This window comes from Myxine glutinosa, chromosome 6 (genome assembly GCF_964187855.1).
Source record: "Myxine glutinosa chromosome 6, kmMyxGlut1.1, whole genome shotgun sequence".
Lineage (NCBI taxonomy): Eukaryota > Metazoa > Chordata > Myxini > Myxiniformes > Myxinidae > Myxine > Myxine glutinosa.
The window spans coordinates 128474688-128497420 of NC_136266.1; the positions used below are offsets into that span (position 1 = coordinate 128474688).

Sequence of the window (22733 nt, forward strand, 5' to 3'; positions counted from 1 at the left end):
GAAGCAAAGTATGAAGTTGATGATGAATGGTGGAAATTTAGTTCTGCTTAGTTCATGTTAGGTTTTCATAATTGCCACAGGCTTCCATGGTTGGGTGCAGGGTCTGTTGGCCGGTTGCACGTTGACCTTCACCTCTCCATTTTCTGGAGCATCACCACTCCCAAAGGTGCTGGTGATGACCAGGACAAGTTCTGCATGCTCCAAAAGAATAGCATCGTACTCATTCATGCACCACACCTGTGGGTACGGGGTGCCACCACATGGAGCGAAAAAGTACAACCTCATTGGCTGAATTACAGGGAAAATAGTGTAGTTAGTGTAGTTGGAAAGACACATGTTAACAACTGCAGGTGCAACCAACCAGGATACTCTAAGGACAAGGCTAAGCTCTGACATTTTTGTGACTGAATGTACCTGCAGAATCACCACATAATCTAAACAGATATCGATTCCTCCTGACATGAACCACAAACTCACCCTGGCATTGAAGGCATGATGGAACACAGTCTGCAAGGTCTCCGCAAATGCCCGGGCTCGGCCAGTTTCGCTGGCATAAAGAATAATTGCCTTCACCCTCCGTGCCATGGCCTTGGTCATCAACTTGGCAGAGAATTTCACAGCCCTGTGATAGTGTGGTTGTTTGGCAGAAAAATGAACCAAAAAATTCAAATATTTTCATGCAAATACAGGTTAAGACTGAAAATGTAATCATATCAGTAATTATCAATCATCGTCAAACAAACATTTCTGCCAGTGTGCCTTTAAATAGAGCAGAGAGCGCTCCGATAGATGCATTTCTCAATAAATCTCATGTGAGACTAATCAAATTCTTGTCGAAATTCAAGGAAATTGCATTAGATCCTAACATCTGCTACCAAACATACATATAAAATAGTTAGGCAGCTTAGCAATTTTTGGGGGAACGACTTTACAAAGGTACCATTTTTATTTTAGTGGTTCATTGGACCATATGCAATAGAATTAGGACCGGAGGCAAGACATATACATTATACAGTGTTTGACTTTTGCGCAAATACGACTCGCACAGCATAATATCGAGCAATACATTTATGCAAATAAATCATCAGCTATTGGAGTTAGACTAAAATCGTAAATACATAAATTGCTGGACAAATTAGGCCAAGTAAAAAAAAAAAAGAAGAGTTTCTCGTCCCCGCCCGCTTCCTTTTTGGTCGCCGCCTACTTTTATTTACTATTTAATACTATTTTTTAAAAATATATACTTGTTTTTAAATCGTTTTGCGAAGAAACTCGGTCTAAAACTTGCCGTTTCCGGGCGTTTGCTGATCGTATCTTGTGCATTGATGATCTGAACTATTATGGATCCCGCCCTCTAACGGAACTTCCTGGTTAATACATGCTCGGCTTAACGCAGACACTTTGTGCTAAAGACGGTCAATTCTCGCAGCGGTTGTGCACTGGGCAAGTGCAATTTACGTGTAAAAATCTTGCATTTCATACTTTTAATGGTACAAATTTGAGTAGGGAATATGACGATATTCGTGTGTGTAAGCATACGTTCGTCGACAAAAGTTTTGAAGTCTTGGTTCGCGAGATCAGTTGTAGATGAGAAGCGAACGTTGAACGATCTCTTCGCTAAATTTGCCAGTGGAGAATTTTACGATGGAGATGACATTGGTGATGGATACCAAACAACGAAAGTAAGTTGACGTCGTGATATAGCGTAAATATTTAAGCCATATCAAGACATACATTTTCTAGTGTACTTGTTTTTAAATACTTGGTGCATTAAAAAATCCATATGTAGCTGTAACGCTATACTTGGATGGCCTAGTACTAGTTGTAGTTTCGTGTATTCTGAAGTGTGAATACAGTCAGGCCATAGTCCTACCCTATGATGTAGGTTTAATGGTGGGAGGTGGGAGTACAACGCGGGTCTCTGAGTGATAAGCTAGGTATCTAGGCCCTGTTGTAGTTAATAAAGTAGGCCTAGATTTCTGCAGTATTATTTAGTCCCACTTCTGGTTTTGTAAGAGGGAAGGATCAGCCTTCCAATGAAACTACAGTAGTTGTTTTTTAGGATTTCATCAATCTTTTGGTCTGTTCTCTGAGTAGTCCCCAATATTAACAATTCTTGTACTATTAGTGTATTATTGTGTATTTATATTAAACAAGGACACATACCAAATTTAAACATTGTCATTGTTTCTTTTTTGTTTTATTCAAATATAGTTTGTCCGGTGTAACACATGACATGTTCCATTGATTGATTCTATTCATATGCCATTTCAGTTAAAACATATATTTATTTGCTAATTTGGAAATGAAATTGAAGGCCTTTCGGTAACAATCAACACTGGCATGTTTCACATTACATTGGACAAACTATAGAGTCTTTAAGTCAGCCACAGTGGTCTTTCAATTCATGGCAGCCATCTTGGAAAAAAATAGCAAAAAAAATGAAAATAGTAAATAGTAAGGGCCTCCCTCCTCCTTTTTTCAAAAAAGTCCGGACGATAAACTTCTTTTTTTTTTTACTTGGCCTTACCTTGAACAACATGTCTGTTCTAAAGCTATATTGTCATTACATCCTTATAGTTGTGTACATGTTAGATATATGAGAGGTGCGCGAGTCACAAGTATAACACATTTGTATAAACACTCGGTATTATATTACTAATTATTATTACATGGAAGCGTAAGATTTATTATGCAGGCATGCATACGTTTTACAAATAACACTGCGTAATGAAATAAAAGTTAGCCTCCTTGTTGAAAATATATACATAATTGGTTTTTGTCCTTGGTTTTTGTCCAATAAAAAGGTGAAGAACACTGTATATTTCTTGCCTCCGGTCCTAAATCTATTGTATATGGTCTAATGGACCACGAAAATAAAAATGGCGCTTTTGTCAAGCCGTTCCCCATTTTCGATAAATAAGCTGCTAAGCTGCCTGACTAAAAAGACAAACAGTGTTACGTTCACTATTTCTTTTTGAGCTGGCAGGATGGCTTTGACTCTTAGAGGTACGCGCACTCACCTTTGAGTTGTTTAGCCTGGGTTCGAATTTCGACCCAGCTATTAATTGTTATTTGTGCCTGGTGTTGGCTTAGCGCAGCATTTCCCAACCTGGGGGAAATTTCCCCCTGGGGGAAAATTTTTAGGATTCCAGTGGGGAAACTTATTCCAAGGGAAATACAATATTAGCATTCGTGTAATATTGTGCTTTAGTGAATAAATCTCAAATCTTTAATTATTTTGTTCTTCGACTTTTTACTCAACATAAACATTTATAGCATCGTCGGGAAATAAAAATTTATACACAATAAATTTTTTGGACAAAATTTATATGTGTGAGTGTGTATGTGTCTGTGTGTGTGTGTGTGTGTGTGTGTGTGTGTGTGTAGGTTTGTATGTATGTGTAGGAGTGTGTGTGTGTGTGTGTTGCTATATTTGTATGTTATTTATTATGTTATTTATGTTATTAAGCGAATAAATTTTGTGTTCTGGCTACTTTTTTCCTTGTTCATATATATATATATATTGTAACGAATTTGAGAAGTAACGGTTTTGAGAAGTGTAACAATTTTGGAGAAAGTGTAACGAATGTGAAAAGTATGGTTTTGTTGTGTGTAACACCCTCGTAATGTAAATAATGGTCGCAGCCGTCCTCCTAGTTAATTCCATGAAACTTACACACAGGCCACGATATATCTTTTTAAATAGTTTATTTCCTTATTCTATGTAGGCTAAATATGTGTTTCCCACTAGATTGACTCTGCATTGCATCAAACAAAATAAAGCGTAGGCCCCTCCGATGATCCATGGCAGCTCAAGTGCCAGGGATTCCCCCACTTGAGCTTTCACAGCAAACGTTTATTGCAGTACTGAACTGCTGTGCAACGTGACGGCGCAGTACCTGCAGCTGCTGACCGGTTTTCGCCATTTGCGGCCATTACGAACAAGGGGAGTGGCTAGAGAAGACAGGTCGCCCCCCTCGTCATAGGGGGGAGGAGTAAGTCGGCCCCGCTCATCCAACCCAGAACAAGGGGTTTGGCTAAGAGAGGGCGGAGCGGGAACCCCCGAGAAAGTGCGCGAAGGTTCGGTGAGAAAACCAATATAAGTCGCCGCGGGACGCACTCCACTGGCTTGCTCTTGCTCCTCTTGCTCCTCTTGCGTCCTCTTGCTCTGACCCCGTCCTCTTGCTCTGACCCCGTCCTCTTGCTTGCTGTCGCTCGTTGTTGCTGGGGAGAAGGAAGACGCCTGAACGAGCAGGTGTGTGCGAGCCATCGTGCGACCAGCTGCGCTGCAGCTAAGGGGGCAGCTAAGGGGCCGCAGGCCACGAAAAGGACGCGCCAGGCAGCAATCCACGCTGGACCCTCCATTGCCTCCCAAAACAATCATCCATCCTCAAGCCATACCTGCCTGCAATATCCCCCGTGTAAGTGTGAACGACGTCTGTCCTAATCGTTGTCCTGGGGTTAAGTAAATTGACTAGTATAAGCTAACGATTCACTGTGTGACTGCTTCTTCCATCCATTGCTTGTAAATAACTTTGATCGCTCCTTCTTTTTGCTTGTGTGTATAATAAATCCTGTTATTCCTCCGTACTCTGTCTTCTTCTCTCTTCCTTCTCTTTCGGTCGCTTTAGAGGTTTCCAAATTGAATATCTGTGGTGCGATCTGGTCAACGTTGGGGGAGTCGGGCCAATCGGGGATCCTGTAACGGTCGCGGTGGACCATCCGCTCGGCCCATAATAACATCTAAACCGCGTCCGTAACAATATATATATATATATATATATATATATATATATAATGGGGGGGGGGGGAGGGGTTGGGGGAAATCCGGACGGTTGAACTGGTTGAAGGGGGAAACGACAGAAAAAAGGTTTGGAACCACTGGCTAAGTGGTTAGGGTGCTGGCTTGGGATCCTGGGTTCAAATCCCGGTCGATCGTTGAATTAACACGAGGGGGGTTGACTCAGCCTGTCATCCTTCCAAGGTAGGCAAATTGAGTACCAGTTCACTGGTAATTCCCTGTGTGTCGCAAGAGGCGACTAACAGGGTTGGCGGCAGGAAGGGCATCCGGCCATAAAACATTGCTTCAAAAAAGGGGATTAAGGTGCCCAAAAAAGGCCAACCCCTGCTCTGCAGGGAAAAATGGCCTCTAAAGGTGGTGTTATTAATTGTCATTTGTAAGCAGGGTGAGGATCAATGTGTGTGCCATCCCTTGGATGCTCAGCTCATGGCGGCCAACATTAGTTTATGGACGTTAAAGATCGCACGATGTCGTTCATGAAGTGTAGGTGAGCTAAGTGAGAGTTTCTTGAGGAACCCGCACGACTTGTGGTGGTTTGTCGATGGCAGAGGTAGGAGAGGGCAAAAGCAGTAATGCCAGATGCAAGCGTGTATAAAATAGAGATCCCACAAACTTGCCACCGGTGCAGCTTATGAATCCCCACAGGATCAATAGAACCAAACTTTCCTTGTACTTATGGACTTTAGGAATTCTTGGATTTCATTGGATGGTAATGGTGATTTGTTATAATTATTATTATCAAAACTCACTTTGCGAGCTTTCTGAAACCGATGACCTTTTTCCGTGAGACTGCTCCGTCACCCACCCGCTTGATGTGCCATGGATCAGGCTTAATAGGGATAGATGGGGGGGGGGGGGGGTCAGAATTATGCTATTATATACCAAGGAGGTTCCTCTATGATTCCATAATGGTGTTTTTTCAAATATGATTCGCAATTCTGAAAAAGAAAGGCTTCATTCTTTATACTTCATTGACAGTCACGTGAAAAAGTAAGTACACCCCATGTAAAGTTTTGACTTTTTCAACATATTTCAACATACAGCTATTTGATCTTCATTTCAACAATATTGATAGATAAAGGTGATATAATATAACAAATATCATGAAACATTTACATTTTGTAGACCATTGTATAATTTAAATAAACATAAATGCAAATTTCGCATATGGAAAAAGTAAGTACACCCTTGGCTCTAATAGATGGTATTGCTCCCTTTGGCAGAAACAACCTCAAGTAGGCGTTTCTTATAACTGTCACACCAGTCTCTGACATTGACTGGGAGAAATTTTTGCCCACTCCTCCATGCAGAATTCTTTCAGAATCATTGGAATCTCCCGCGATGACGCTATCTCTGAGAGCCTTTCACTTACTCACCGCAGGCAGGTTGGTGGTCTTTCCGTCTTCTACCGACTCCTCTCTGGCCTTGCCCCCCCCCAGCTCTCTCTGGGCTCTGTCCCGCAAATATTCCTACAGGTCGCACAAGATCTGCCTGCAACCCTCTTATGGTTAAACTGCCAAAATCTAGACTCTCTGCTCACCTTCACTCCTTCATTCCTCTTTTCTCCCGCCTCTGGAACAAACTCCCTCACTCTCTTCAATCCCACTCCTCCCTCCAGGTCTTTAAAACGGCTGTTCACCACCATCTCTTATCTTCCCCAATCCAAAACCTTGATCTTTTCTACCCCCGCTAATTTCACCCCAAATCCACTTTTTTGAGGTGACTTTTGTCTTCTTTCCTGGAAGTCCTTGGTGTCCTTGCGTTTTATACCTATCCTGCCTCCCCCCAGGCCCTCTCCCTCCCACACATCTCCCGATGTCCCTGCTCTCAAATGTTGTGTTTGTGTGCTTCCTCCCCTTCTCTCCCCATCTTGTCGAACGCTCCCCTTTTTATATACTTTGTGTGCTTGTTTGTTTGATTTGTTTGTTTGATAAATATTAGCTCTTTCATGAGCCTCGACTCTGTATACAAAAAAAAAGAAAAAAAAAAGCTGTGCGATGTTTGAGGGGTTTCTTGCATGCACAGCTCGTTTCAAACCCCCCCACAACATCTCGATGGGATTTAAATCCGGGCTTTGATTTGGCCATTCCAGAACCCTCCATTTCTTTCTTTTCAGCCATTCCTTGGTGGATTTACTGGTATGTTTAGGGTCATTGTCATGTTGCAAGGTCCACCTTCGGTTGAGCTTCAACTTTCCGACAGATGGCCTGACATTATCCTCAAGCACCCTCTGGTACAATGAAGAATTCATAGTGGATTCTATGATGATGAGCTGCCCAGGCCCTGATGCAGCAAAGCTTCCCCAAACCATAATATTTCCACCATCATGCTTTACAGTTGGTATCAGGTTCTTGTGGTCAAATGCTGTCCTTTGGTTTTCGCCAAACATGTCTTCTGGTACTGTGGCCAAATAGCTCTACCTTTAACTCATCTGTCCAGAGCACATTGTTCCAGAAGTGCTGGTCTTTGCCTAGGTGTTCATTGGCAAACTTTAGTCTTGCCCTGATGTTCTTTCTGGACAGCAAAGGTTTCCTCCTGGCACACCTCCCATGTATATCAAATTCGTGCAGCCTCTTTCTAATGGTAGACTCATGCACTTTGACATCAACAGTGGCAAGAGCTACCTGTAGGTCCCCTAATGACATTCTGGGGTTCTTCGAGACTTCTTTCAGCATCTTGCGGTCTGCTCTCGGGCTGAACTTGCTGGGGCAGCCTGACCTGAACAAGTTGGCAGTTGTTTGGAATCTTCTCCACTTGTAGATGATCTTCCGGACAGTCGAATGATTGATTTCAAATTGTTTGGAGATCTTTTTAAATCCCTTCCCAGACTCGTAGGCATCTATAACCTTCTTTCTGAAGGCCTCAGAGAGCTCTTTTGATCTAGGCATGGTGAAGCCGCACACTTCAACAACAAAGAGCAAACCAAACTAAATGTCTGAGGTTTAAATAAGACAGGTTCCGCCAAGATCCTCTCTAACGATGTTCTAATCATTTGCACCTGAGCTGGTGCCCCTGATTCTAATTTTAGGTATTTGAAGTGGTGATAAATGTAGGGGTGTACTTACTTTTTCCACATGCGAAATTTACATTTATGTTTATTTAAATTATACAATGGACTACAAAATGTAAATGTTTCATAATATTTGTTATATTATATAACCTTTATCTATCAATATTGTTGAAATGAAGATCAAATAGCTGTATGTTGAAATATGTTGAAAAAGTCAAAACTTTACATGGGGTGTACTTACTTTTTCACGTGACTATACCTCCATACAATATACTGCAACACCATACCTGATACAGAAAAGCTGGAGATAGATGGTAGTTGAGCATTTCCTGGTGGAATACACCTGTGAGGCTACCGGACAATGGCGGGACCAGCCAGACCCAGTCGGCCGGGCAACCACCTCTGAGCCTCTCCTCTGTCTGTAGGTGGCTCAAGAATGAATCGGAGGCTGTGTGGTGATCTACAATAGTTACCTTGTCGACCTATTGAAGAGACATTCAAGTGTTGGAGGCGTTTAGACAATGTGGAAGTATATAGTCTCCAAGAGGGTGTGTCTGGGTGCTTAATAGTTACCAACATTTTCACAGAATTGCATTAACTATCAATCAAATCATACGTCCTTTGTCGATCTACATGCGTTTTAATACTGTACTATATAATTCACGATGCCTTGGAGCACTAAACCAATGTGAAACGTCAGCTTACCATCATATAGAACAAACCGGTATTCCTTTAAGCTGGGTGGAGGCCCGTGTGAGGTCATATAGGTAGGTGTACAAGCAGTTGCTCAACATTTGTTTAAGATAAAGACCACGTTATCGTGCAAAGAGGACTTTGAATGCCCATTAAAGAAAATGCACTTGTGCATGTATATGTCGGACAGGGATGTCAATTTGAACCACTCAGAACTCATAAATCCAGCAAATTGGTGGATCACATCAATTAGTGACTGGGAGCGCTCTGACTCCACCAAGGTAATGTTTATTTATTGCACCGAGGGCAGGATGGGTCATGGTTTTTCTATCTGGGATATATAGATTATCGTAGATCTAGGCTCGGGTCCATTAGTCTGTGGCGTACCTGATAAGCATATAATGCCTCAAGAACGTCTGGTTTCCTGCCTTTCAGTTTAATGTTAAACAGCAGTAGCAACTGTTTCAAAAGGTAAGCACATGTGTTTGTGGTTTATAATATTCTCACTTCCGGTAGGGGTGCTCCCACAAAACGGCGTGATAAGCTATTTATCCACGTTAACATGGTGTTTATCCAAAGAGGAAAAAAACCCTTGGGGATGAGGGATATTGCTAGTATTAATATTGTTTTGTAATAACATTAATATTGTTGCTGATCTCAACGTCGGCCTTTCCCCTTACCAAGGGGGGGGGTTAGCCCCTTGTCCTTTTACTAGCCGACGCGATCCGGGGCTATGACGTTCCTTCTGGTCAGCGTTGGGTAGGGTCGTAGGCCGAATTCCAAGATGGCGCCTGTACCACATGACCTATGACGTCATAATAATCATTAAAATATTCTACAGGAGGAGGCCCTCCTACGGTGAAAATTTTATGTCAATCGGAACAACAGTTGCAGAGAAAACGAATTTTTTAAATGCAGACACGGCACACGGCACATGTACGGCACAACACGGCACAACACGGCACACGTGCGGCACACGGCACACGTGCGGCACACGGCACACGTACGCACGTGAATGCTTAACCCCGCTTTTCGCTTCGCGAGCGCAGGGTGATGATGTGTGTAGCATGTTGTACTACTGTTACAACAGAAGTAAACTTTACCTGGATCCTTCAACTTTTTAAACTACAATTATTTTTATCTTTATTTTATTCTCTCTGGGTGGGTTGAGTTTGTGCATTACCTGCTGAAAAGTAGAGTCTGTGTTTTGCAAGAAGATTGTAGATGTTTGCAGGGTGTACACCTAAAAGGTTCTCAATGGTCTAAAGGTCTAAAAGGTACATTCCAATAGTAGCTATAGGGTATAAGCTAAGGGGTCGAAACGGTCTAATCTCTCAAGCATGTAAAACGGGTCTAAAATAGTCTAAAGCTCTAATTGGTCAAGGGTCCAAGCTGTCGAACATGTCTGATGGGTGTAAGGGGTCTAATTGATGTTAAGGTCTAATGGATCTAAAGGGAGTTAAGGGACTTAAGGGGTGTAAATATCTAAAGGGTCTGTGCGGTCTAAAGTTTCTAGGCATCTAAAGAGTATAAAAGGTTTAAGAGGTGAAAGGGTCTAAATGTGTCTAAAGTGTCAAGAGGGTCTTAAAAGGTAAAAGGGGTTCAAGGAGTCTTAGAGGGTCTTAAGTGTCTTAGTATCTTGCAGGTTTTAGGAGTCTTTAGTGTCTATAGGGTCTCAAGGGGCCTAAAGGTATAGAGTGGTCTAAGGTGTCTAACGGATGTAAATGTCTAATGGTGTCCAAAGGGTCTTAAAGGGTCTTCAAAGGTCTAAGGGGTGACAGCAGTCTAGAGGGTCGAAAGGTTTAAAAGTTTCATTCCAATCGTACCGTACGTAATTAATAGACGTACGTGTAGTCACGATGCAACTGACATTCAAACAGTATGTAACTAAGAGACATATAGTCACATGACTTCGCAGACAGATGGAAGGATGGACGGATGGACAAATGGCTTCACCGTGTTTTTCGTTTATATATATTTGTATATGGAGAGGAAAACGCTTTTGGGACTGTATCTTTCTTGATCCTTAGTTGCAGTTTCAGCCTGAGACCTTTCAGTAGTTTAGGGTTGTTACAATTTAGTCCAGCACCGGAAACAATTGGACCCCAAATTCCAAAACTGTTGTCTTAATGGGCTCTGATGCCTCCATTTTTACATTGGAAATCCACAATTGCTGATATTTTTATCAGTTGGAAACTTGAAAAAAAGCTCTTCCCACCCCCTCACCATCATTACAGATTACTGCACGACAATATAACACAACGATCCACAATGGATAAAGCAATTGTTTGGGAAATGGCTTACCGTCATGAAGAATGTTCTACGACCATGACATCCAGGACCGGGTGAGGAGTTTGTGGGGCGCGAGGTCATTTTAAATGTTCAAGGCCATATCCAATGATCTATTTGTGTATTTAAAATCAGTTAGGTAAAGATTGGTGAAGCCTTAGGTGTGGGGCCCCTAAAGCATGAAGCACGAGGCCAAGGCTTTAGCCCAATCACTCAATGGTGAAGTCTCGGATCCAGATCCAGATCTTCAACAAAATCTCATCATTTCATCCTTGTCACACATTCAACCTCTCCACCAAATTTCATCCAAATCCGTCCACAACTTTTTGAGATATCCCGTTCGAAGAGAGACAGACAGACAAACAAACACACAGACGGGTGAACACATAACCTCTGTCTACCTTCGGTGACGGAGGTAATAAATTTGCAATTTATCACGAAGCATAATCTTCTTGAGACGTAATAATTTCAAATTGCCTTGCAAATTAACAATGGATGTTTTAAAACTTTTTGTGCTGGGAGTGACCTGAAAGCTGTGAAGAATGGCGACATTGACTTCCACCAAGGCCAGGTCCTTCCACAGCAAGGAAATGTTGTTGGTATCGAGTCTCATCCTGGTGGCCACATCCTGTTAATCAGCAAGCACAGCCGGTATTACCACCATGACAAGACAACAAACTCCCCCCCCCCCCCACCCCCCCCCCCACCCCCACTTCCCATGCCTCCTCGCCCCAAGCCCTCTCCCTCCCACAGATCTCCCGATGTCCCTGCTCTCCATCTTGTTCTCCCGTTCCCTTTATCATATGTTTTATGTGTCAGTTTGTCTTTTTGTGATCAATGTTAGCTCTTATACGAGCCTTGATGTTGTATACAAAAAAAAACAAAAAAACAAAAAAAACAATCGGCTGCAAACGCAGTGAAGTCCTCAACAACTTTGGGCAGTGTCAGAGTTCCTCTGCAATGATAGTTTTATCTTTCTCAAGACCCTCTACTTATGGAAAAATGAACATTCCTCAGAAATACACCAGCAACTGAAATAAGAGAATATGATGAAATGAGGCGCACATATGAAGCTGGAGATGGACATGCCAAACAGGATGGGATCAATTTCTCCCGTCCAGGCTTTTCCAGCAAAGCTGAACGTTTCAAACCTGCAGGATGTTGTAGCGTCCCGCATCACACAGGTTCCGTCCAATCTCGGAGCCCATGTACCATCCGTTGAATGGTACAGCAGGAAACTCCAGGCCACCAATTTCCAGCAGCATGTTGGCGACGGCCGGGAGTGCATACCAACGCAAGCCCAGCTCAGAAAACCACGTTAGCCTGTGACACGTAGTCACATTACATTTGCACACGTCTTCACATCACACCATAAGCACAATACGTTGCGTAATTTCTGCACAATCATGAAAAAGCAGCAGAATTAGTACATCCAACTCACTTCCGGTTTACAGTGTTGAGCTTCTGGTCGATGGATTTGGCCAGCGTTTCTCATTGCAGAATGCAATATGTACTTATTATCCTCGCCAGGGGAGAGGGTATTGAATTTGAGTCCATTTGTTACTTAGCAAAAAAAAAGGAAATTTTGACAAGTATGTTGATCACTCCGGTTTGTGTGTGTGTTTGTTTGTGTGTGTGTTTGTTTGTTTGTGTGTTTGTTTGTTTGTCTGTCCACTGACTTATACTTGCCTACAGGTCACAATTTTAAACTGATCTTCACGAACCTTCACCAAATGGTAGAGTTCGTGGTCCGACAAAATCCTATATATTTTTGAGGTCAAAAGGTCAACATAGGCCAAAGGTCAACAAGTGTCGCTCTATATGTAATTTTTAAATGTTTGTTTGTCTGTCTGCTAGTCCACACAGAATAAATATGATTTTTCTCTGCAACCGATGGTCTGATTGACAGGAAATTTTCACCATAGGTGCAACTCCTCTTGTAGAATTATTCATGATAATTATGACGTCATAAGTCACGTGGTGTGGGAGCCATATTGTAAAAACCAAAAAAAATTGCACGTCCATATCTCTGAAAGCGCTGCATAGAAAAAATTGAGACATGGCTCATCTATATAATAATAGCGTAAGGACTCGACTTTGTTATCCCTTTTACGCCGCACCCAGTGACCCGATGCCCACGGCACTAATGGATTTACGATCTACGAACCGCGCTCTTTGTTTATCATGTGCAGCCATACTCGAAAAATCTGAATTAGCCGACGTTGGGGCCCAAAAGCATCCGATTAACTGCCGATACGACGCCATCTTACGACGCCATCGTATTGGCGTCTGCTGGGCGAAGGCGAAGCAAGCCGTCCGCTGATTGGACAGGCAAATGCGAAAGCAAGCCGTCACTGAGTGGGCAATCCAGAGCATGCATTTGTGCCGGTGTCGGTGATCGTTGTTCATATATGCACTCTTCATTCTCATCTTTCTTCCTAACTCTTACTCGGACAAGCAAATTCCCTATGCCATCCATAATGGTACACTCTATCCATACACCACATCCTCCCTTCCGTGGATGTTCCACGGGTTTCGGCTAGTCTATATAATAATAGCGTAAGGACTCGACTTTGTTATCCCTTTTACGCCGCACCCAGTGACCCGATGCCCACGGCACTAATGGATTTACGATCTACGAACCGCGCTCTTTGTTTATCACGTACAGCCATACTCGAAAAATCTGAATTAGCCGACGTTGGGGCCCAAAAGCATCCGATTAACTGCCGATACGACGCCATCTTACGACGCCATCGTATTGGCGTCTGCTGGGCGAAGGCGAAGCAAGCCGTCCGCTGATTGGACAGGCGAAGGCGAAAGCAAGCCGTCCACTGAGTGGACAATCCAGAGCATGCATTTGTGCCGGTTGTCGGCGATCGTTATTCATATACGCACTCTTCATTCTCATCTTTCTTCCTAACTCTTACTCGGACAAGCAAATCCCCTATGCCATCCATAATGGTACACTCTATCCATACACCACATCCTCCCTTCCGTGGATGTTCCACGGGTTTCGGCTAGTTATAAATAACTCTCCATGAGGAATAACACATGTTAATGGTGATGTCATAGGTGCCTCCATTATGACGTCATAATTCGACAAGTACAAAACTTCATCCGATCAAGATTAAATTTGTTGAGCGTCATTTAGGTATAAATTGGTGGAGAAAAAAAAATTACGATGACGTCATCGGTCACGTGGTTCGGCCGCCATATTTGTTTTAGCACAAAAGCCTTAAAAAACAATAAAAGCACGTCCTGGCGAGGGTCTGCAATCTCTGATTGCTCTTTATTGTTTTTGTTGTTTTTCATATTTCCTATCACGATTTTGTGTAAAGTGTGGTATATTTGATATCGCTTAAGGCTGCAGTAGTGTTCGTAATGGATTAGTGGGTAATCCTATTGTTCTATTTTGAAGCACGTATTTCACTGGCAACTTATTTCAGCAGCTCATCAAGTGGTATTCTTTTTCTCTGAGAAATAAAAATAGTGAGAAGATGGTTGGGAAACGAGTTAATAGAAAGTGAGTCAATAGGGATATAATATCGGGGATAGCTTACCTTTCAACTCTGATGCATTTGGCGTGAGACGCTTTTTCAACTCAGGTCACGTTCTCACGCCCAACTACTGAAATCTCACATTTTAAATAAATAAAAAGAGAGGACCCTTGTATCTTTGCTGTGTACCCAGAAATGGTGTCCTTCATGAGGAAGCTATATGGAAGGTTTGTTACTGTTGAGACAATAAGAAATGGGTTTTTGGTTGTGAAAGATATGGACTTTACACCAGACGAGCCAATAATCAAGCCTGATGACGACATCTTCAAGATCAAGCGACAAGAGAAAAATTCGCCAACCTTGAAGAAGAGGGGCACATATCTCCACAGCAGTGGAAAACATTCTTCAAAAGGTGTGCGAAAGTTTTGCGTCACCAAAGCTGCCACAGAAGCAATTAAAAGCTTCCATTGAATGATGACCACGACATGCTGAAACATGCAAGGTTTGTCAGTTTTGTGACAAGAGAGTCATCTACATTTGAGGATGTCCTATTTTTGTGAAGAGATATTCCCACGTCCTACCCTACCATCTACCCTTCTACAAGAGCAGTTCACTGAACACGAGCTCTTGGATGAGATGGTTATTCCTCGGGAGGTATGGAATGATGCAGTCATTGAACTGGATGATGGCAATGATGATGGATGGATGATGACACAATAAACTGGATGATGATGACACAATAAACTGGATGATGATGACACAGGATGGAAATATTTGGGGACATCTTGCCAACTGTAAGCTTGCTGGTGGCAAACAAAGATTTGCAGAACTTGAGCAGGTGGTAAAACTAGTTCTTCTTATCTGTATCCCCCATTGCTGCTTCTTCATTTGCATTAATCATCATTCATCATTTCATTCACCATTTGCTGCATTCTTGCTGGGGAAGAAAGTGTTCAGCATGGTCAGAAAAAAAAAACTGACTTCAGAAATTGTCTGTCTTTGGATGGTACCCTTAACTCATTGCTGACAATAAAAATGTCTGACCCGGAGTCGGTGAATCCTTGTTACAAGTGGGAACCCCTCAAGGATCTGTTGACCAAAGCAAAGAGCACCACAAAGGAATACAACAAGCTCCACAAGAAATGACTGACTATCTTTCAGTGGTATTATTCAGAATCATGATTTAACGACTGAAAATCATGACCATCGTAAATGTGGATTCTTATTGTTTTGGAGAAATTGTTTACTGGGGAGGGGTAAATAGATTTTCTGGCCACCCAGTACAGGCGTTCCTTCAAAGTACAATTTAAATGTTCAATTACACCGGCTTTTCCTTCATTCATTATAAGTACTGTATAATGCAATACCTTCATCTTTAAAATAATTATAAACTCTCCTGTTCTAAAGCTTTTTAAATTTATCAGTCCATAATTTCTTCGGCTTCCTTTTGCTTTTCTTAAATCTTTGTTTGAACGAATCCACAAAAGCTGACACCTGGTTTATTCTTCAAAGGAACTAGAGGTTCCAGGGAATCTGAACTCAACTGGTCTATATCAATATGGTTAGAATATGCATAATAGAACCACAAACTATATAGTTTATATGTGCGTTTATATGTTTATATGTGTGTTTATATGTTTATATGTGCGTTTATATGTGTGTTTTCAAATATCTTTAAGTGGCAAAAGGCACAAGTTTCATCAAATTTGATCAGTATTTGTGACTTTTAGAGCTTGGACGTCGTCCAAACTGATGTTAAGGGTCAAGTCATGTCATAGGTCATGACAAGGTCATTTTTCGGACATCGTCAAAACCCGTAATATATGTGTTGAGGTTTGTTACATACTGTCTACACACCAAGTTTCAGCCTTCTAGCTACATTAGGAAGTACCAGATTGACAAAAATTGATTTTTCAATATGGCCGCCCTGCCGCGCCAATTTTTGGGCGTGCAACGGCCAAATGCAATCCCAAACTAGTTTATGTCTTAAAGATGCTGCATAACAAGTTTCATTTCATCAAATTTAATCAATATTTGTGACTTTTGGAGCGCAGACGTCAAATTGTTTACAGACGACAGACAGACAGACAGACAGACAGACGACAGACGGACGACAGACACTGGGTGTCGACAAAAACTCAGCTGGACATAGTCCAGTTGGGTTAACAAACCCATGCATATCTGGACGTTAAATTGATAACGTTTAAAGTATACTTGTACCCCCCAACCCCCTTATTTTTTAAAATACTTTTCTTACTTTGGATGTCGTAGAGGAACTTCCAAGATTATCTCTGGTGGTATATTGAAGAGTTGGGGTTCACCATCTGCTGCCTGTAGTATGAGGGGCAGCACATCAAAATGACCACGTGAGGGATGCCAGCCCAATTCCATACATACCTGCACACACACAAGCACATGACCATATAATCTTGTGCATATAACACACGTGTGCACACAATAAACATGATGTTACGACAGCTAACATATTGTATGGGCTCAGGACCAACTTAATTAATCGTTCCCCAGAATCAGCAATCGTCGTGTCCTTGAAAGTTTAAATTTTACAGCCCGATTTCAATGGCATATCAGACAGTACATCACACCAGAAATTATTTTCTTCCAAAATGGTATGTGCTGCTTCCTTGCTTGATACTCAGCATTTACAAGGACAGAACATGGACAAAGAACCATAGATTGGGTAATGATTGCACAGGCTTGATGGGCCTAATTGCCTCCTCCTGTATTGAAGTTCCTGTAGTAGAACTCTTTTGGGCAACTTTTGTGTGTTTTGGGCAACCAAAAAACACCTGTCAGTCATTTATTCCAATACGTATGCTAACCTAGAATGGGGGGACTGAACATAAAACATGCTATATATACTGTATATGGTATATATAATACACTAGCAGGAGTACCCGGCGTTGCTGGATGAGTAGGGGGGGAGGGGAGGCTGGAGAAGGAGGGTTGAGGAAGGGAGTGGGGTGAATGGAAGGGGGTGAGGGGGGGGTGGGAGAGGGAGGGAAAAGATATACTACATATACATATTTGGGGTAGGGGGGTCTTTGACAGGCTCCTCCGTTTTGGGGGAGCGGGGAAGGGAAGGAGGAAATATTTACCCATGCAAAGAGTGCTTCATAACCTCAGTGTTGCCCAGGTAAAAGAGGAAATTGTAATACTTTTTGCCACCATCACCAGGTGGCGCTACGCTACACGGTACACAATTACATAGAGAACTTATGCTCCTCTCCCAGTCCCCCACACCCCCGCATGAGGTTGCGGCCACATAGCCTACTAAAGGCTTTTTGGTTTTTTTGGCTAAAACACTCCCAGGCACTCACTGATGAACCTCTGAACGTCTTACGAAGATCCGTTCAGCCATCTCTGGGGAAAATGGCGACACAGAGACACACAGACAGACAGACCAACTGCTCTCTTATATATTAGATATACATAATTTCCACTGTGTCAAGCTGAGCAAGATGTGAGGCAGAGGAGCAGCCCAGGGTGGAGAGCAGTACTCCATCAAGCTGCGGATGACAGCCTTATAGGTGGATAGGAGCTCAGGTGTGCAGAGGGTGGACCTTGCACGACAGGATGCCTAGTGGGCATCTGGCTTTGGAGACCAACATTGAAATGTGGCTTACTAAAGAGAGATCATGGCTGAGAGTGAGACCCAAGAGTGACTGAACCTCTGAGATGGTTGTTGAGAAAGTAGATGGGAGGGTTTGCAGTGCAGCCATTTTGGAGATAAGGAGAGAATGTGTGGGATTTCTCAGGATTGAAAGACATATTTCAAGTGTTTGACCTGTTTGTGATTTTGTCAAGGTCTGAGGAGGGAAGATGCTGCTGCCTGTCTGTCAGAAGGCTGAGGGATGTCACGGCAGAGAGTAGAGTCATCAGCAAAGAGATATAGAGGATTTTCCAGAGAGTCAGTGATATCACTGATGAAGATTAGGAATAAGATGGGGGCATAGAACACTGTCTTGGGGCACCGCTGCCTTGACATGGAGAGGAGAAGAAAGGTTACCGTTGAAAGCCACACGTTGGCTACGCGAGTGGAGGAAGTCAGTAATCCAAGAGTGGAGTTGGCCTTGGATTCCATAGGTAGACAGTTTTGAGAGCAAGGCAGGATGCCAGACTGGATTGAAAGCTCGAGATATGTCATGGGAGATGCCTCTGATCTCATTTCTGACATTGAGAGCCTCCATCCATGCTTGAGAGAGTAAAAGCAGCATGTCCGAGGTAGTGTGACCACATCTGAATCAGAATCGATGATCTGAGATGAGACTGTTGAAGAGAAGGAATGATTTCATGTCAACTGGGATGATAGATTCCATGACCTTGCTGATGATTGGCAGTGAGCTAATTGGTCTGTAGTTGAGGGGATTGGTTTTTGCAACTTTTTATGTAATCTGTGATGTTCACTGATTTCCAAGCAGATGGAACATGATCTCTGGTAAATGATAGGGTGAAAAGGCCAGAGAGAGGAAGCACAAGAGCAGCAGAGCAGGATTTTAGGACAAGTGAGCTGATGCCGTCTGGTACAGTTGCAGAGTCAGAGTCGAGGGTTTCCAGAACCTTTTCCACCTTCCCAGCTGCCAAAAGACACATAATCCAGGAGCAGTTGGATATGACTGGGAAGTGTGAGTACAGAGATGGAGGGGTTAGGGACACAACATTTTGTCATGGGTGGAGTCAACTGTCGTGCATTTTGCAGCGAGGGAATGGATGGAAGAGGAGCATACACCACAGACAGACTTTTTTGACTGTTTTCCACCTCTCCTGAGATTAGATACACACTTGTTGCGGACTTTATGGAATGATCTGAGGTTGCCTTCGGCTGGATTTGCTTTCCAGGAGGAGAATGCAAGTTGTTAGGTGGATTTTAAGAGTATCACAAAGGGAGCAGTTGAGGAATGAGGAGATACGCAACAGAGCTGGAGTTTTAAGTATCACAGAAAGGATTAGAGACTAGACTAGATTCGTTTGGACGTGTGATGAGGAAAAAAGATGACGTACCAATCAAGAGAGCTAATTGTAAGAAGACAATTAGTGGGAAAAGATTAAGAGGAGGATGGAAATGAAGGTGGAGTGTGTAGTGGAAAGATATTTGGAGTGTGGGATTGAGAGAGGACAGAGGAGAATGGACAATGTGGATCTGAGTTGCCAATCCCTAACTGCGGAATGCCAGTTGCCAACCCCTAACCAACCCCAACTAGGATTAAGGTACAGAGAAGAAGAAGAACCACCTTTAGAGGCCATTTTTCCCTGCAGAGCGGAGGTTGGCCTTTTTTGGGCACCGTGGTCCCCTTTTTGAAGCAATGTTTTATGGCCGGATGCCCTTCCTGCCGCCAACCCTGTTAGTCGCCTCTTGCAACACACAGGGAATTACCAGTGAACTGGTACTCAAAGAAGGAGAAAGAGAAAAGAAGGAGAAAGAGAAGAAGGAGAAAGAAGAAGTACAGAGAAGGAGAAAAAAGGACTAGGCATCCCACCTCAATCATGTGAACTTAAAACATTCCATATAGTCTTTCACAACACTAAGCCAAAATGTACTTTACAGCAACTCATTATAAAGGGTGTTTTGTGGTCAATACCCCACCTCAGCAAGTTCCAGACCCGCGGGGTCCCCCAGGATGGAGTTGTCTGGTTGCCTGTAACCGGCATATCGGATGAGCTGAGAATTCCAAATGCGAAAATCTTGACGTCCGTGTGTGCGCTGAGGAAAGATGGTAATCGCCGACCTGAATGCAAGAAACAACGCGGGCAAGGTTATCATGGGAAGAAAACACCACTTCATAGCTTTAGTTCAATACAGTAGTATATCTTCTTCTTCTTTTGTATGCAGCACAAGGTTGTGGGTGGCTTCATTTGTTTGGGATGGGGCTGTGCCACTGATGTAATGCTCCTAGAGGATAGAGCAGGAATTTAGAATTGGGCCAGGGTGCGGGCGGTAGCTCACCTACTCTTCGCGAAGGACACCGTGGGATTTGAAATGTGTACAAACTAATTCTGGCAGATGGGACGCCCAGCTTAACATCTACAAAGGGACCGCACACACATTGATGCCTCACCCTGCCAACAAAACACCAGGATGACAGTTTATAGCTGGGCCTAGATACGAACCCAGGCGAGACAGCTCAGGGGCGAGTGGGCATATACCTCAAAGATATCTCGCCAGCCCACGGTCGTACCTGATGTTCCCACGATTAGTTGCATATTTTATGTGGTTGCAGATGCAGTTGTACATGTCCTGGGCAGTGATGCAGTCCCTGGCATCAAATACCTGCAGCACAGCGTTTTGAGGACAATAATGCCAAACTAGAATCCGGGCACTCGGTAGAGCGCATACCTTCGCCGCAGCTACTGTTCTGTACTTGGCATGGGAGTGTATGCGATGTGAAACTTTATGTGAAATGCGATCGATTTTTAAAAATCAGAATTTGAGCAAATCTGTTTCATTCGTCTGTTAATATGCCTCCCCGATTGACAAATCTGCAATTTGAATTTCATTTGAGGTTGAAATGATTGCGGGAGATCGCGTTATAGTGATGACGTCTTGGATGGACATCCTCTTCTTCAGTCGCTCATAACTTTGAGTGAAATACGATCGAGTTAAAAATAGTCAGAATTTGAGCAAATCTGTTTCATTCGTTTGTTAATATGCCTCATCTCTTGACAAATCTGCAATTATAATTTTTTTTGAGGTTGAAATGATCGCGGGAGATTGCGTTATAGTGATGACGTCCTGGATGGACATCCTCTTCTTCAGTCGCGCATAACTTTGAGTGAAATACGATCGAGTTAAAAATAGTCAGAATTTGAGCAAATCTGTTTCATTCGTTTGTTAATATGCCTCATCTATTGTCAAATCTGCAATTATAATTTTTTTTGAGGTTGAAATGATCGCGGGAGATCGCGTTATAGTGATGACGTCCTGGATGGACATCTTCTTCTTCAGTCGCTCATAACTTTGAGTGAAATACGATCGAGTTAAAAATAGTCAGAATTTGAGCAAATCTGTTTCCCAAAATCTAATCAAATGTGTCCCGTATAATAACCAATCATCCCACCAAATTTCATGCAATTCGGTTGAATACTTTTTGAGTTATGCGATTAACATACACACACACAGACATACAAATAAATACACAGCGATCAAAACATAACCTTCCGCTTTTGCGAAGGTAAAGATGTCGTTTGCAAATGCCTATGGAAAAAATGCTGGATAAATCAAATGTTCTTAGGCAAACCCATTGTTATTGATGGTGAAAATGCAAAAATAGGATGACCCAATGTTTTAAAACCTAAGCTCATCTGTACAAACATAAATAAAATAACCTGTAATTTTGTCCACTGAATGCGGCCCACACAACGTGCCGCATTACGCCATGCCGTCTTTGCTCCAAAGCTTAGCTCCGTGTCATGTAGCTGGTACGACTCGGTCTCCTCCACCTCAAGTTCGACTTCCCTTTCTCGTGCTCGATGGGCATCAGAATCGAGCCTGCGGAGTATGTGCAAGATCGATAATGAGGTGAAGACCCCAGTGTTATAGGCCTGGCTATCATGTAAGGTTATGTTGCAAACCAGGTGTTTGTGGCCTTTTTTAATGCTTAATTCAGAGTAAAAGTTATAAATCGTTTTATTTACTCATTTTGATGTTGGAAATAATTGGGTCGACCACAAATTGTTCCTGGCATCTCATCCATGAGGCTTCTCGCATGTTTCCGATAAAAAAGTATAGCTTCGGGAATACTTCGGCCTGGCAGATAACGTGACAGAGAAAGCCCAAGTAACCCTCTGAAGACTCATGTCTTCATGATTTTCATAATCATAATTGATTGATTAATAAAATTAAAAAAAACTTTTTGGCCAAAGAACTTGTTCACAATGGTGCCCAAATTAAGCTTCTATGCTCAAAGGAAGGCTGAGATATCGCCCGGACAAACGAGAGAACCTTGACCTTTGACCTATATAGTCAAAAAACATTGACGGCCTCACTTTTTTTTTTGGTATACTGAATCGAGGCTCGTGAAAGAGCTAACATTTACTTCACAAACAAATCAACCAGACAAACAAAATATATAAAAAGAGGGAGCGGAAAACAAGATGGGGAGAGAAGGGGAAGCACACAAACACAACATTTGAGAGCAGGGAGATGTGTGGAAGGGAGAGGGCTTGGGGGGAGGAGGCGTGGGAAGGGGGGGGGGAGGGAGAAGTATAAAACACAAGGACACCAAGAACTTCCAGGACAGAAGTTGGTATTTCAAAAAAGTGGAATTGGGGTGAAATTAGCGGGGGTAGAAAAGATCAAGGTTTTGGATGGGGGAAGATAAGAGATGGTGGTGAACAGCTGTTTTAAAGACCTGGAGGGTAGAGTGGGATTCAAGAGAGTGAGGGAGTTTGTTCCAGAGGCGGGAGAAAAGAGGAATGAAGGAGT

At 42.8% G+C, this 22733-nt stretch overlaps 1 protein-coding gene across 1 annotated transcript in view; it reads right to left on the bottom strand.

Annotated features, from left to right (window-relative positions):
• Window positions 1-22733, bottom strand: part of NOS1 (nitric oxide synthase 1) — a 111116-nt gene that overhangs the window by 43506 nt on the left and 44877 nt on the right. Inside the window, exons 2-11 of the mRNA XM_078781070.1 lie at window positions 21665-21850; window positions 20488-20669; window positions 19896-20037; window positions 16551-16690; window positions 11948-12119; window positions 11323-11424; window positions 8102-8296; window positions 5554-5633; window positions 478-622; window positions 133-237 (exon numbers count right to left, since the gene is read on the bottom strand). Of these exons, the coding sequence (XP_078637196.1) occupies window positions 133-237; window positions 478-622; window positions 5554-5633; window positions 8102-8296; window positions 11323-11424; window positions 11948-12119; window positions 16551-16690; window positions 19896-20037; window positions 20488-20669; window positions 21665-21850 (1449 nt within the window). The remainder of the gene's footprint in view (window positions 1-132; window positions 238-477; window positions 623-5553; window positions 5634-8101; window positions 8297-11322; window positions 11425-11947; window positions 12120-16550; window positions 16691-19895; window positions 20038-20487; window positions 20670-21664; window positions 21851-22733) is intronic.